This window comes from Hyperoodon ampullatus, assembly GCF_949752795.1.
Source record: "Hyperoodon ampullatus genome assembly, chromosome: 19".
Classification (NCBI taxonomy): Eukaryota; Metazoa; Chordata; class Mammalia; order Artiodactyla; family Ziphiidae; genus Hyperoodon; species Hyperoodon ampullatus.
In genome coordinates this window covers 3,804,348-3,819,123 of record NC_136932.1, presented here as the reverse complement: position 1 = coordinate 3,819,123, position 14,776 = coordinate 3,804,348, and the positions used below count along the sequence as shown (strand labels likewise).

Genomic DNA, 14,776 nt, shown 5'->3' with positions numbered 1-14,776 from the left:
CTATCACCATTCCCCCCTTCCTGTGGGTCTGGACAGCTGTATTGGGGGGGGGAAATAATTCCAAAGAATGCTTGTTTCCAACCAACTCAAATTAAAAAAAAAGCAGTTATATGCTTTATTATAAAGCAATCTGGTTTCTGGGTCTATAATAACGCTCCAGGGCAGTGCGGGCAGCATCAGAATGTGCATAGAAATACCCAGGGAGGACTCTTTGTCTCTCTTTCTGTTTGCTCTCCTGAAATCTCTCTAGAGAACACAGCCAGATTCTGTTGCCACCGCAGCTGCTGCGAGGCCCCAGTTACAGCTCTTCAGTGGTCTCAGATGCCTTGCTGGATTCCAGGCTTGAGGCCCCAGACAAAGAGAAACCTGATAAAAGCTGTACTTTTATGGAATTTTGAATCATGAAACTGGGCCTATGCTAGGCTGTAAAATGATTCTGGGGAGGAGTGAGAGAGGGTTCAGAAAAGCCTCCCATTTTCCACATATTGCTTTAGTATTTCTTTGTTGGTAGTTCCCTACAGTTGAATCTACTGCAAAGGAGACCTTAAACATCAAGGGTCCCCATATTCTTAACATGGATGTTCAGAAATCCCAGCGGATACCAACCCTGAAACCATATTATCTGGGACTAACACTGTGGTCTTGGCTGAAAACCTCGAGTGCTCTGGTGCTAGCCACGTAGCAAATGCAAATTTCCCATGATTAATGTGATGTTGTACATTTAATTTGATGATCCATACATTATTTTGATTAGGAAAAAACATTTTTGTATTGACTTGGAATGTGTTACAGGCATTTTTCTTTCAGCTAGGAAGCCCATTGAAATTATTTTCTGGAAGGGAGGAGATCTCACTTACACTGCCTTCCACATAGAGACGATGAGGCTTGTATAGGCCCCATGCCAAAGACGAAGGAGAAGCAAAATCATTTACAAAGCACATTTACCTGCTATCATGAGACACATGTTAGAGGCCCAAGTCATTTGACTATTGATGGGTATGCAATGTTAGCACAATCCAACCTTACTGTCGACTGTTCCTCCACCCAGCACCTGTCCTTGCAGTAAAAATGGGGCCTGAGCAGAAGGCATGATCCACTTTCCATCTGCTCAGGATTTTCAGTTTCACCTGCTTCACACATATTGCTGAAAATGTCCAACCGGACTGTCTCAGGTCTGGTTGGTGAAGGTGGGGAATGAGCCGATTCCCAATTCTTCAAGGAGGTAACACTTCCTATTTAAATACCACCAAATGGAGAATAGCCAGCATTTATTGAATGCTCCCTGTATGCCAGCGCTCTAAGTGCTTTACATACATCAGTTCCAGGCTTCTCAGGCATCCCTCTATGATAGCTACTATTGTTATCCCCATTTTACAGGTGGGAAAATCACACCTGAGAGACGGGGCAGATAACTTGCTCGAGGTCTCACAGCCAGCAGGTGGCAGAGCAGGTCCACCCTGACCTAGAGCCAGCACTTGTACCTGCAACGCCATGCCGTGTCTCACACGCCACTGCTCGGTGGGTGGTCTTGTGAGATGGCGGCAGAGGGGAGACAGTGTCAGGCTCCCTCACGTTCCCTCTCAATTCCTCCACGATGGGTAGTGTGGCACATGCAAAACTAACAGCCATGTCAGCAGCAACAAGCTGAGTGGCATGGACAGGAAGCTAGCTGATGGAGACTTGTGTCTGAAATATTCATATTATAATTAAATGCCAATTTATCCCAACTTCAATGCTGTCTCTAAAAACTGTGATGGATAGAAGATTTTGGGAAAGAACCTGTTGGCTGGGTACAGCCTTCTCCATTGGAAACTTAATAAGCGAGTTGACTGCCGTTGCCCTAACCTGCGGAAAGAGACCCTGGTTTTCCTATGATGTGGCCTTCCTCACCTCTGAGGAACACTTGTTGTGAGCACAGGGTAAGTGGCTTTCCTAGAGAAAGCCGACCAGTCTCCATGCCCTTGGAGTCCACTCCAGTATCCAGACTGGTGTGAACTTTGGCCCCGTGGGCAGTGCTGCCATGGTCAAGGGTAGGATTTTACGAGGTGTGGGAAGGATGGTTGTTAAGAAGCCAATCATACATTCATTGACCCCGCCCTGGGGTAAGGTGATGGTCTCAATCCCATCATATTTTCTGAGGCCTCTTGCCCTTTACTCTCCTTTGCTCTGTGTGTCTGAGCATCAGCTCCCTCTTGCCTGCTCCTTTGAGGAGTAAACATGGTGCATGAAACAGCCCTTATTTGCTCCCCAGAGGTCTGGGTGGTTCTGTAAGGTTTTCCCAGAGCACTCTTCCACAGCTGTGGCCCCAAGTGGAGTGTCACCTGGATATCTCCCCCAGCCTGGACAGTAGTGAGTGGAATGTGAGCTCACCAGGAATCTCTGGCCGAGTTGGGGAGTACATCTCCTTTTAGAGAGTGTTGTGAATTAGATCCATTTCTGCACCCTGCTGTTGCAATGGAGCAGACTGTGAAAGGGAAGATTCTCAGAGGAGCTGTGTTTTAATGTAGCAATTTGATTCAATTTTCCAGTCTATAAAATTACCCATCACTGCTCGTTGCTTTCTAACAGACACCTTCACTCTTAATTTAACAATCCTATCGAATTCTGCCAGGGAAATTGGAAAAATTTATCACCTGTGAAATTTTATTTTCCTTTGGTTGTATCTGTTTTTGTAAAACTTCATTAACGACGATGACTTGCTGAGGAAATTATCATTTTTTTTTTTAACTTCAGACACAAGAAATGGCTCGACCTCAACCAAGTTATCATTTGCATAATAAAACACAACAGAAAGGCTGGGGAAGTTGGGACTAGCAGAGGCTGGAAGTGCTGGGAGAAGAAGCAGGCTCTCCTTGTCGGCTGGCTGGGTGGGTGAAGTCCCAGGAAGCAATGACATGGCTTCTCCCCAAGGGAGAGATGAATGTGGCGTTGACAGGGTTGGACCCTCTTCTTAGGAAGCCTTGAAATGCCAGTTGCTCACTGACAATGCCTTTTAGCAAACAGCCCTGTCTTCAGGGGCCTGAATGTTCTGTTCACCTTAGCTCCTACGTTCATCTGGGACTGAGGTTTAAATTGCTATAAATTTAGGCTTAACTTGAATTTCTCAGCAGAGCACTGAACTCCGGGGAAATTTCCACAGGAGCGATCTTCTGAATGGTCTTGAAGATTCAGCGTTCCCATGGTCTAACTAGCTCACAGTTAAAAGGCTCAGGCTTCGTTTTTTGCACAGTCTGACCCCCACTGTGCTCTGCACTGTTCAACAGCTGCTGTTACCCACACAGGAAGTGGCTGTGCGGGCGCAGTGATGACTACACAGTTTTTGAGATGCCGGTTATCATGCCTTTGTGAAAAAAGAAATACATCCAGTAGACCTGTTGTAATGGTGGGCAGAGGACACACGTGAGGCTTATTAGCAAGAGATGCAATTTGATTCGTGGTATATCTAAGCTAGGCAACGGTGAGCTGTGCTCTATCAGGGCTTTACTGTGTTACTGAAAAGGCTTGTCAGCGTTTATCTATATTTCTTCAGTCTATATCCTTCATCATTTGAGGTGACTTTCCATTATCCTCACAATTACACAGAAAATAAGTTCAAACGAGAGAATTCTGATGAAACTCGCAGTAAACCAATGAAAACCAACATGAGTATTCTTGACTCTTTAACCTGTTGACATTTGTAATAAATTACTTCACATGCAGAGATGAAAGACACTCCCTGATCAATCCATCTTGCCCCCAGAGCAGGGGAGAGCTTCTGTGCTGGGAGTCACAGAAGCTCCACGGAAGCTTCCCTACAGTGTCTCCTTCAGAGGTCTGGCTTCCTCTGGAGTTGTCAAAGTTATATTCTTCAACCAGGTCAAGAGTTTCTAAACTAGAGGAAGATAATTAGAAGATGAAATTTCTCACCTGGTAAGATTTCATAAATATCTTCTTCTTTCTCCTCCATGGGCTCTTTGAGCCCCACACTCCCATGCAAGATAATGGGTCTGCTTTGGGAACCAGAGTTTGAGGAGTCAAAACCATCGATATCATCATATGTCTCTTCCTCTTCCTCCTCCTCCCCTTCTTCCTCCTCTTCCTCCTCCTCTTCACATGGAATGGTTAAGGAGCTCAAGTCTGCTGGGGCAGAGATGAGAGTGAATCAAGATAGGGAGAAAAAGAAAAGAATAAGGCAGGGAAGGAAAGAGGGAGCAGGGAGGAGGGATGAGAATAAAACATGTCAAAAGAAAATGAAACACTAGGTTAAGTGCTGTTATTTCTAGTGCGGGCCTTGGTGGCAGGAAATCTACAGAAAAGGCCAGACTAGCACTGCGTCAGGTTTAAACCATCAACATAAATCCTTCCTTGCGATAAAATTTGATCAGGACGAAGCAGCCCTGAAAAGTATGGGTGTGTGAATGAGCACACGAGGTGAAGGGAAGAAAATAGGACAGAAGAGGAAATGCCAGCGTGCCTCGCGCTGCTTTACAAGTGGAAAACTGGAAGGATGAGTGATGCCCTGGGTTCTCTGGATGCACACAGAGCCTGGGAACTATGGTGGCTGCTGTAGGATACCTGAGCTATCACACGCTCATCTCCCCCATGATCTCACTGCAGAATTTCAGAGAAGTTTGCTTGTAAAGAGAAGAGTGGGCAAAAGTGGAAGAGGAAGAGAAAGTGGGATGTGGAAAAATATAACAGTAATACAAGACCAAATGGAACGGCTGAGCGATGTGGTTGCCATGCCCTTCTGCAACTGTACAGTCTGGCTGACCTTAAAGTGGGTCACCGCATAGGGGATGCTGAGCCATTACAGCACTGGGGGGCACAGGGCGGGAGAGGAAGATTGGTTTTTTATTTTAATGGGGAACTGGGAAGGTTCATTCTCTGATGTGTAGTACAGAGTGCTCTCTGCAACCCTGCTGAGGGACCTCTGCAGGATGGGCGAGAGCTGGCAGGGTGCTCTGGGGAAGGAAAGGATAGAGAGACATCCGATGTTCATTTCAAAACGTAATAAAACTGTTCGGCTTGATTACGCTTTTAATAAAGATTTTGCAACTATTTTCACCTGAATTCTGGTGCCACCTCATATGAGGAAGGGATCAAAGACACATTTGTGGCTTAAACCATATGCTATTATTTTGTTTGTTTTAAAATAAAATGGAATGAATAATTTCTTCAATGTGGGATTCTGAAACTACCATAGGGTACAGCTCAATAAAGCTGCTTGGAGTTTTATTGAAGTTTACACACTTAGGGGTATATTACACGCATAAATCCAATGCACCTAGATGAGAGTGTACCCTGTAGTCTCGCCATCAATGTTCATGTTTGCCTAGTTCTAGTCTATTATACGTGATGCTCTTGGTAGATGCAATAGTTTGTCCTTGTGATAGCAAAGGCATAAACTGAGTAAAACAGGCAATCGTAATTAAAGCTCCGGTGCTTTCTTCTTTTTATCCACAATAAAATCTTACAGCAGAATAAAAAACGGAGATGAAAAGGCTTGGTGTTTTTAGGTTGACGTACTTCTCCCTAGGTCTTGGGGCCGTGTACAAAGTTGGTGTTTCTGCCTTTCTGCAGAGGCAGGGTCCTGCCATGATGTATGTATACCATCATGAGGGTTATCTGATGCCAGGTGACAGGCTCAAGGTTGGCTACTTCTACCTGCCAGGCCGCTCCCAGACAAGGCTTCCTGGGCCACTATCACTGCTGTGCCTACAGGCTGGCCAGCAGAGGGTACTCTAAGAGCAGTCATTTAACATCTTCAGGCAGGACTCTTCCCATCCAAAGTAAGGACCATTTGATTGTGGCTTGGGAAATAGCAATTTGTTTTTAACGTCCAATGTCCTTGAAGGCCACCTCGATGAGTACAGATTTCTACCTGACTAAAACTAGAAGATTTTGGACCCTAAACCACATCTAGATGACTTTGGTATCATGAATTTCCTTTCCAGAATGTAAGGGGTTAGGAGACACTGAATTGAGCTGAGCTGATTTTCAGCATCTCTTTCCTGGTGATTACAAATATTACACAGATTTGCCTGTAGTTAGGTGGATGAGCTAGAGTGATATCAGAGGTCATTTCCAGGTTGATGGTTTCTTTTCCTTCTGATTCACCCATGTTACTATTTGTTGTTACCATATGAGGGATATGATAGGGAGAATGGGCAGATAAAAATATATTGAAGCCTGTGGATTATATTTATGCAATATAACTTCAACTGCAAATGCACTCAAGTACCACCTCTATAATAATAGTACTTACCCTTTAACAAGAAACTTATTTGATCCACCCAGTCTCTGGCCTCGGCTGGATTAGAAGCTGTAAACTAGAGAAAAATTAGTGAATTAATTTATCACTTTCACTAAAATTTCCGTGAATCCTTTAGGGAGGTTCAAGGGGAGGAACCTTGTGAGTGGACTTGCAGAGTCAAGCTGAAAGCTCAGGACTCTCTGCCTGCTTAATATTTAGCAAAAAGATAAAAATCCCACTCAAAGTGATTTTTTTCCTTCAGCAATTTTGCATACCCAACGTTGACAGCTGGATTTGAATCCAGATTCATGTTCATGTGCATTCATTCATTTGATTGCCCATTCATCCATCAGGCATTTATTGAGAACAGTTTACAGGAAAAAAAAGGCAAACCCAAATTCCTGACTTCAGATCAATGCATCAGTTTTGGAGACAGCATACACCCTTGACATGGGAACACGACAAAGTAAGTGCATTTGATAACAGCTGGATGTTGAGAGAAGACACGGAACACTTATCGTTGCCTATGGTAAGCCAGGGAGGCGTGTTGAAGGAATACTGTTTTGGTTGGATTTTTAAAGAGAGTTGGTGGAAACTGGTGAAGGGAACTGGACGTTTCAGGTAGGGAGAACCAGCTGCCAAAGATTAGAAATGAGACCATGATGTATAGGGAAGGTAGGCAGATCAGCTTGACTGGAGAACAGTAACAGATGAAGATGGAGGATCAGAGAAGAGTTGATGAAAGGGCTCTGAGTATTAGGAATTCAGACTTAAAATGTAGGCAGTAGGAAGCCACTGTAAATTCTAGCAAAAGGAGTGGGAGATTCTTTCAATAGTTATGAGTAGGAGAGACTGAAATAGGAGGAAATTAGAGACAGAAGAACAACTAGAAGGTTACTTAACTAGTCCTCTGGGTGAAGTGATAGGAACTTAACTACTGTGATGGCTGTAGGAGTAAATCAGAGGGGAAAGATCCAAAGGATATTATAGAGGAAGAATGCACAGACCATGGTAATGACTTGGAATCAATGGGCCAAAGAAAAGAAGAAGTAAACAAACTCTACATTCTGATTCACAAAACAGGCCAGTCAAGCATCAAGCTTTAGTAATTTTTTATTTTGAATGAATCAACTTGAAACGACTGTTCCTGAAAAACATTTTTATTATCTGGCTATCAGGGTAAGATAAAGACATGTACTATATAAGAAACCTAGTTTCCTTGTAAACTGATATAGCCACTGTGGAGAACAATATGGAGATTCCTTAAAAAACTAAAACTAAAACTACCATGTGACCCAGCAATCCCACCACTGGGCATATATCCTGAGAAAACCATAATTCAAAAAGAGTCATGTACCACAATGTTCACTGCAGCACTAGTTACAATAGCCAGGACATGGAAGCAACCTAGGTGTCCATCGACAGATGAATGGATAAAGATGTGGCACATATATAAAATGGAATATTACTCAGCCATAAAAAGAAACAAAATTGAGTTATTTGTAGTGAGGTGGATGGACCTAGAGTCTGTCATACAGAGTGGAGTAAGTCAGAAAAAGAAAAACAAATACCGTATGCTAACACATATATATGGACTCTAAAAAAAAAAAAAAAGGTTCTGAAGAACCTAGGGGCAGGACAGGAATAAAGACGCAGACATAGAGAATGGACTTGAGGACATGGGGAGGGGGAAGGGTGAGCTGGGACGAAGTGAGAGTGTGGCATGGACATATATACACTACCAAATGTAAAATAGGTAGCTAGTGGGAAGCAGCTACATAGCACAGGGAGATCAGCTCGGTGCTTTGTGACCACCTAGAGGGGTGGGATAGGGAGGGTGGGAGGGAGGGAGACACAAAAGGGAAGGGATATGGGGATATATGTATACATATAGCTGATTCACTTTGTTATACAGCAGAAACTAACATAACATTGTAAAGCAATTATACTCCAATAAAGATGTTAAAAAAAAAGAAACCTAGATTCCTGTTTAAAACTTATTAATAGATATTGTCATTCTTGATTTCTTAAGAACACATTTCTATAAAAAATGCCTAGGGAAATTGCTTTAGACTTATCATATAAATTTTTATCTGGATCTGGGTGAATCAAATAAGAACTTAATACTAAAAATAACTTAGATACATCTACAAAAGACTCTATAGAAAAGTTTAACTTAAAAATTTTTTTGAAATTACATAATTAAGACCTAGGTCATCTTATCAAAATAAGGGTTATGATACTGTAGAAACATAAAAGAATGAGTGCTGAGAAAAACTTGAAGAGTCAAAGGGTTACTCAATATTAACCTTAGCATGGCTTTTCTCTTTTTCTTGAGTTAGCTAAAGTTTTTCTTAATTGTTTTAGTAAAACTGTGATAAAAATAACCAACAAGGAGGAAACAATATGTGTACCTACATACACACATGTAAAAGTATATTTTTGGTGAAAATCACTGTATTCCCATAGTCAGACATTTTTTGTTGCCTTAATTAATTTTATAATGCATTACCTATTATATTCCCTTTTATATTATATCAGAATATATAAAAATGAACACCGTGAAGAATGTCTTTCTCACCCCCGCTCAGGTCCTCTAGTTCCTCAGTTGTCACTATTACTACTCAGTAATCATTGCTACCAGTATCTGAGAAATCCTTCCAGAGATATGCAATGCATCTACACACAGGAAGATCATATTGGATAGCAAGATGAATATGGGAAAATGAATTATTTTTCACTCTATAGTCAGATTTCTCTTTTTCTGGATTTCAAGGAAGGAAGTGAAGATAAGCAGTTGAAAAATAAAGAGAGTGGGAATTAAAGCCATGAAATTAGAGACTCTGAATAGAGAATTAGATTGTGTGCTGCAATAGACAAGATTCTCACCTACAGAGTGAGATGAGAAGGGGAGGGATGAAGAGACGGAAGCCAAGCAAAGGCAGTATCTAGGATAAAAGTGGCAACAGGAGGGTGGGCACGACATAGCAAAGGTGAGGACGTGTCAAGAGAGAAGGTCTTGGTAAGAAACGAGAGGTAACAAAGAAAAGATGGAGCCCAGCACAGCAACCACCACTCACATGCAACATGGAATGAAAGTGCAACACGAATGAGGATCTCCATCGCCTCAGCTCATCCTACCTCATAGCTGCGCCTATCCTGGGAGGTCAGCTCAAAGCAGGATTCTTTCTTGGCATCTTTTCGCAGGTAGGGGGCCATCCGTACACTGTAGCCCTTAATGAGAAAGGTCCCTTTGGGCTGCTTGCCTGCAAGACAGGAAAGCTCCCTGTATCTCCAGAGAGATGCAACTGCCAAGGGAGGGCATCTTCTCTGGATGTAAAATAAAAGCACAGAAACAGCTGTTACATCCCTGAGGAACCACAATAGTCAAGGAGAGGTTATTACGGAAGCTTAAGAAGAGGCTACCGTGACAGCAAGGCAGATATCACTGCCAAGCGAGGGAAATGCAACGTGAAAGGTTACTTAGCCAAAAGAGTACAACAGAGACAGAGAATTTATTAGAATGTTAAGAGATCTATAATAACAGAAAGAAGGAATTATTACAGCAGGGAGAGTGTGGCCGAAAACGTGCGGCTCTTGAAGGCTATTACAGAACTGAAACATTATCATCAGGGCCAGCAGAACACATTTGAGGGGAGGGAGAGCAGCGCAAGGGGGCGTTATAAGTTCCCAGGCTCTCCTCCTATGCCCTAGGTAGCACGTGGGCTACAGTGCTCTCCCCTCCTGCTGGTCAGGTGGGAATTTATGCTGGAGGGAGAATAATTAAAACTCAGTATTTTATCCCTCTTGCAGAAGACCAAATTGGGAAGTAGCAGAGTACTGCTGAGTATCACTAGATGATGAGGAAGGAGATAAAAGGAGAAGGACCCTAAGTGAGTGAAAGGAGAGACTACTCTGCCTGTCATTCTCTTTTTAAAAAAATAAAATATTAGAAACAGAAAAAGAGGGGTTGGTTCCCAAAGATTCTGTGTCCTCATGGTGTGGTTCAGGCAGAACAGGTAGAAGAATGGAACCCCCGTGTCTGGGTGATGCTTTCTGTCCTGTGTCACGTGGAATGAGTTGCTTTTTGCAGATGATGATAAGAGGGATGGCAGTGGGAAAAAAATATTAAAAGAAAAGAAAAAGAATCTGTCCTCACCTGGTTGAGCTAAAAGAAATACACAAACACTCTATACTTACTAAGAAAATGTCTTGGGCACAATAAGAAGTAACTGGCGAGAAGGGAGCCATGCAACAGTGCTTTTTGACACCAGAATCTTTTTTGTTAAAGTATCTCTCCTTGTTCTAACTGGCCACTAAAATGTTTTGTTGTTTCTTTGGTCACCAGATTTTATTTCACTCTGACGGCAAAATGGTCAATAAAAGTCTCCAAGCCTCTCGCTCTTGCTCTCCCTCCTCACCTTGAGTAGGAAGGATTCAGAACGAATGAACGTGATACCTAGTTTTATATCCGGAGATGCCAACCAAGTATTTAAATGCAAGGGAAATGAACATTTTTACAAGGACATATATGTTATATTAGTTTGAAGGTTTAAAATAAGAAAATAAAACCTGGTTGGCTTGTATGCCTAGAATTCAGGGGAGAAATTATAGTTGCTGGATTTGAGAGTGGGCTGGGGCTTGGAAGGATACAGGGGGCTTGTTACTCAGGTTTTGAGCTATGCTGCTATCATTTCCAAGTAGGGCTTCACACTTGACCCCTATATGGGAAAGGTTCTGATGAATTGGGATGGTGGACCCAAGATGAAGGTCAGTGATACCTGTTGCAGGCAGAGAGGCAGACTGAGGTAACTGCCTTGAAGTCCAAGAGCAAATCTGAAGGATTCCATGTCACTTAGCAAAGCTATTCTTTCTGCTACCTTAGTCCCCAAAGTGCAGGAAGTCCAAAGGCAAATGTGTAGGTATCTGATTATTCCCTTGACTGGATATCCAGGCTTTGGGAGAGGAATAAGTCCAGGGAAGAAGGAAGAGAGGAGAAACAGAAAATTCTTGGAAGGACAATAAAGGATTTACTTTGGATCACGCCTCAGTAAGAAGGTGGTAGAGCACAAACAAAGCCCCCACAGGACTTGCTACTTTACTTTATCTCCCTCTTGTTTTGTAGAATTACTCCTGGGTCAGTCTAACCCTGTAGGAGGGTATCTCCTATTTGAAAGTTTGCATTCACCTACGATAACAACTTTTAGCTTGTATTTACTTGTTGCTGCCTCCAGTTTGTGCTTATATCCTCTATTCCTTCTCACGAACTAAGCAACTGTGTTAAGCATGGATGGGGGGGGTCTTTTTAGGGATGGCTCATGAGTGCTGTGCTTGACTGAGTCAGTGGTGGCTCATTAAGAAGCTGCCTCTTGGGCCTCCCTGGTGGCGCAGTGGTTGAGAGTCCGCCTGCCGATGCAGGGGATACGGGTTCGTGCCCCGGTCTGGGGGGATCCCATATGCCGCGGAGCGGCTGGGCCCGTGAGCCATGGCTGCTGGGCCTGCGCGTCCGGAGCCTGTGCTCCGCAACGGGAGAGGCCACAACAGTGAGAGGCCCGCATACCACAAAAAAAAAAAAAAAAAAAAAAAAAAAAAAAAAAAAAAAAAAAAAAAAAGAAGCTGCCTCTGGCTTGAGTCAACACTTCGCAGCTGCTGCCATCTGGCTGAAGGGTGTCTCTAGGGGACAGCAACCATGTGGGTCTCAGCACTCCATGGCTCTAGGCATTTCCACTGGATAACGTCCCAGAACCCAGTAGGATAAAGTTTGGAGCCTGCTCTTAGAGAGTTTGGACTCAAAGGTTCTATTTCTGGGCCATTGGTAAGCTGCTAAAATCCTTCTCAGAATTAATTTTTTTCAATATTTTAACTATATTATTAATGCCTATAAGGTGTTTGAGGTTCTTTTTTTAAAATTTATTTATTTATTTATATTTTATTTTTGGCTGCGGTGGGTCTTCGTTGCTGCGTGCGGGCCTTCTCTAGTTGCAGCGAGCGGGGGCTACTCTTCATTGCGGTGCGCGGGCTTCCAATTGTGGTGGCTTCTCTTGCTGCGGAGCACGGGCTCTAGGCGCACGAGCTTCAGTAGCTGTGGCGCACGGGCTTCCAATTGTGGTGGCTTCTCTTGCTGCGGAGCACGGGCTCTAGGCGCACGAGCTTCAGTAGCTGTGGCGCACGGGCTTTGTTGCTCCACGGCATGTGGGATCCTCCCGGACCAGGGCTCGAACCCGTGTCCCCTGCATTGGCAGGTGGATTCTTAACCACTGCACCACCAGGGAAGTCCCAGAGGTTCTGTTTTTTAAATGCCAAGGTATTCAACCTTGGTAATGTGTTATTAGTCATAATGAAAGGTAACCTTTTAATATGCTGGCCACACTATCCTAGTGTTTAAAGGGGCTGTAATTTCTAAATTGGCATCTGAGTTTTTGGTGATGAGCAAGGTATTATTTACCCAGGCTTATTTCTTTCCCAAGCATATCCCTTTATGGGTGTCAGTCAAGGACTGCTAAGTTGAGATCTAAGTGCTTGAGAATTTACGAAGCGCTTGCATCCAGGAGTGAGATGCTGCTGTGCAAATGAAGAACACTTACTTTTCTCATTAGCATAGTAGTAGAAGAGGCCTCTGCTGACAACACACCACCGCTTCTGCCACTCTGATCCAAAGAAACTATGATCTAAACAGAACAGCAGTAAGGGACATAAATTCAGGTAACTACAATCACTGAAGAGTCCGTAAAATCCAACAACACCCAGTCCAGTGTGTTATTGTTTTATGTCCGAGGTTCATGGACTGTAAAGCCCTCCCTTTCACTCCCACAGGTTATCCCACGTTGACACAGAGTGCAGAAGAGTCACCCAGTTACAGGTCCACGTTCTAAACAGGTTCTGCCTGCTCTGATCCCAGCTGTTTCTCTACTTTTCCTTTATATCTTTCAGGTTCTAATCTCATCCTGTAGTTATAAAATTCTCCATGAGATCTCTGTGTGTTGCCTTTCAGCAAACCAAAATGACACTCCAGGCCATGGGCATGAGCAAGGCTTCCTTTGTGCTAATCCAATTTGCCTGAGTGTTAAACCCGGTATTCCAATCCTACTAGAACCTGTTCTAATTAAAGAGTGAAAGCTGAAGACTGGGGCTTGTCTTAACACTTGAAAGTGGGCTGCTTCACATACGATATAAAAATTACACTCATAGCAACATAGTTTCACTCCTTATGGGAGCACACTGAGAGATGAGAACAAAAATAGAGTCATTCATTTATTCATTCGACAAGTATTTATTAAGCACCTGTTGTGTACCAGGTGAGCAAGGCAGAACCAATCCCTATCCTGATGAAGTGAAGGTTTGGGGCTATCTCTCTTCAGCCTACACACAAACACCAGACTTCTTTTCTTTTCTTCCCTTCCTTTTGCCTTACCCCTGCCTAGTACAGTACTGGGCATAGAGAAGGTACCCCTTATGCTAGCCCTCTTTTTCCTCATTTCCCTTCCCTTCCTGGAATGTTCTGAGATCGGAGGGTCTAATCAGTACCTTTGCTTTTCTTCTCTAAGTATCCTTGCTTGATGATATTATCAAGCTCTTGAGCTCCTCTTGTGATGTCTTCCATTCCTAAAAGGAACAAGAGCAAAATATTTTGTTGAAATCTGACAGAATTTTCATGTATTTGGGCTACTTGAGATAATCTACATTAATGAAGGGGTGCAGATGGGCTATTGCTTACCTATGGCACAAAATAAAACAATTTCTAGAGGATTGGGGGGGAAGTAAATTTTCTTTTTCTTCCTAATTATATCTAATGCTAAAATTGCTTAAAATTATCTAAACATAACATTAGTTTGTACAAGGGGAGGTAGCCTAAGCATGTACTGATTGGCAAGAAAAGGACTCCAGAAAATTAAGAATTTGCTTAACTAAACACACATCTTTTTCTAACAAACAGAAAGCCACCTTAGTGAACATAATTTTTATTAAGTTCACACAAAGAAAGGCTCTGCATAGCTGAACTTGGCAATAGCTGCCAAATTCTGGTTTTGTCAAAGTAATGGTAAGAGCCTAGGGATGGTAGAAGCCTTTTTACACAGAGAAGACCTGGATCTGACATCAGCCTTTAACTGTATGCTGCTAACATTCCTGGCTTTCAATTAGCCTTGTTAGGTACAAATTTATTGAGCAGTCAAGATCCTAATCTATCTTCCACCACTGGGGTTTATACTTATTTTACAGAAGGGAGGGGCAAAGGACAGAGACAATGAGGCAGGAATTTACTCCTCAAAAAAATAAAATGAGGGCTTCCCTGGTGGCACAGTGGTTGAGAATCTGCCTGCTAATGCAGGGGACACAGGTTTGAGCCCTGGTCTGGGAGGATCCCACATGCTGCAGAGCAACTAGGCCCGTGAGCCACAACTACTGAGCCTGCGCGTCCAGACCCTGTGCTCCGCAACAAGAGAGGCCGTGACAGTGAGAGGCCCGCGCACCGTGATGAAGAGTGGCCCCCGCTTGCCGCAACTAGAGAAAGCCCTCGCACAGAAACGAAGACCCAACACAGCA

At 43.3% G+C, this 14,776-nt stretch overlaps 1 protein-coding gene across 1 annotated transcript in view; it reads right to left on the bottom strand.

Moving 5' to 3' along the window:
- The window catches only part of SKAP1 (src kinase associated phosphoprotein 1), a gene marked incomplete at both ends in the record, with an annotated part of 284,039 nt that overhangs the window by 30,816 nt on the left and 238,447 nt on the right, over window positions 1-14,776 (bottom strand). The window contains 5 exons of the mRNA XM_079725971.1: window positions 3,907-4,116; window positions 6,248-6,311; window positions 9,377-9,501; window positions 12,820-12,903; window positions 13,760-13,837. Coding sequence (XP_079582097.1) covers window positions 3,907-4,116; window positions 6,248-6,311; window positions 9,377-9,501; window positions 12,820-12,903; window positions 13,760-13,837 — 561 coding nt within the window. The remainder of the gene's footprint in view (window positions 1-3,906; window positions 4,117-6,247; window positions 6,312-9,376; window positions 9,502-12,819; window positions 12,904-13,759; window positions 13,838-14,776) is intronic.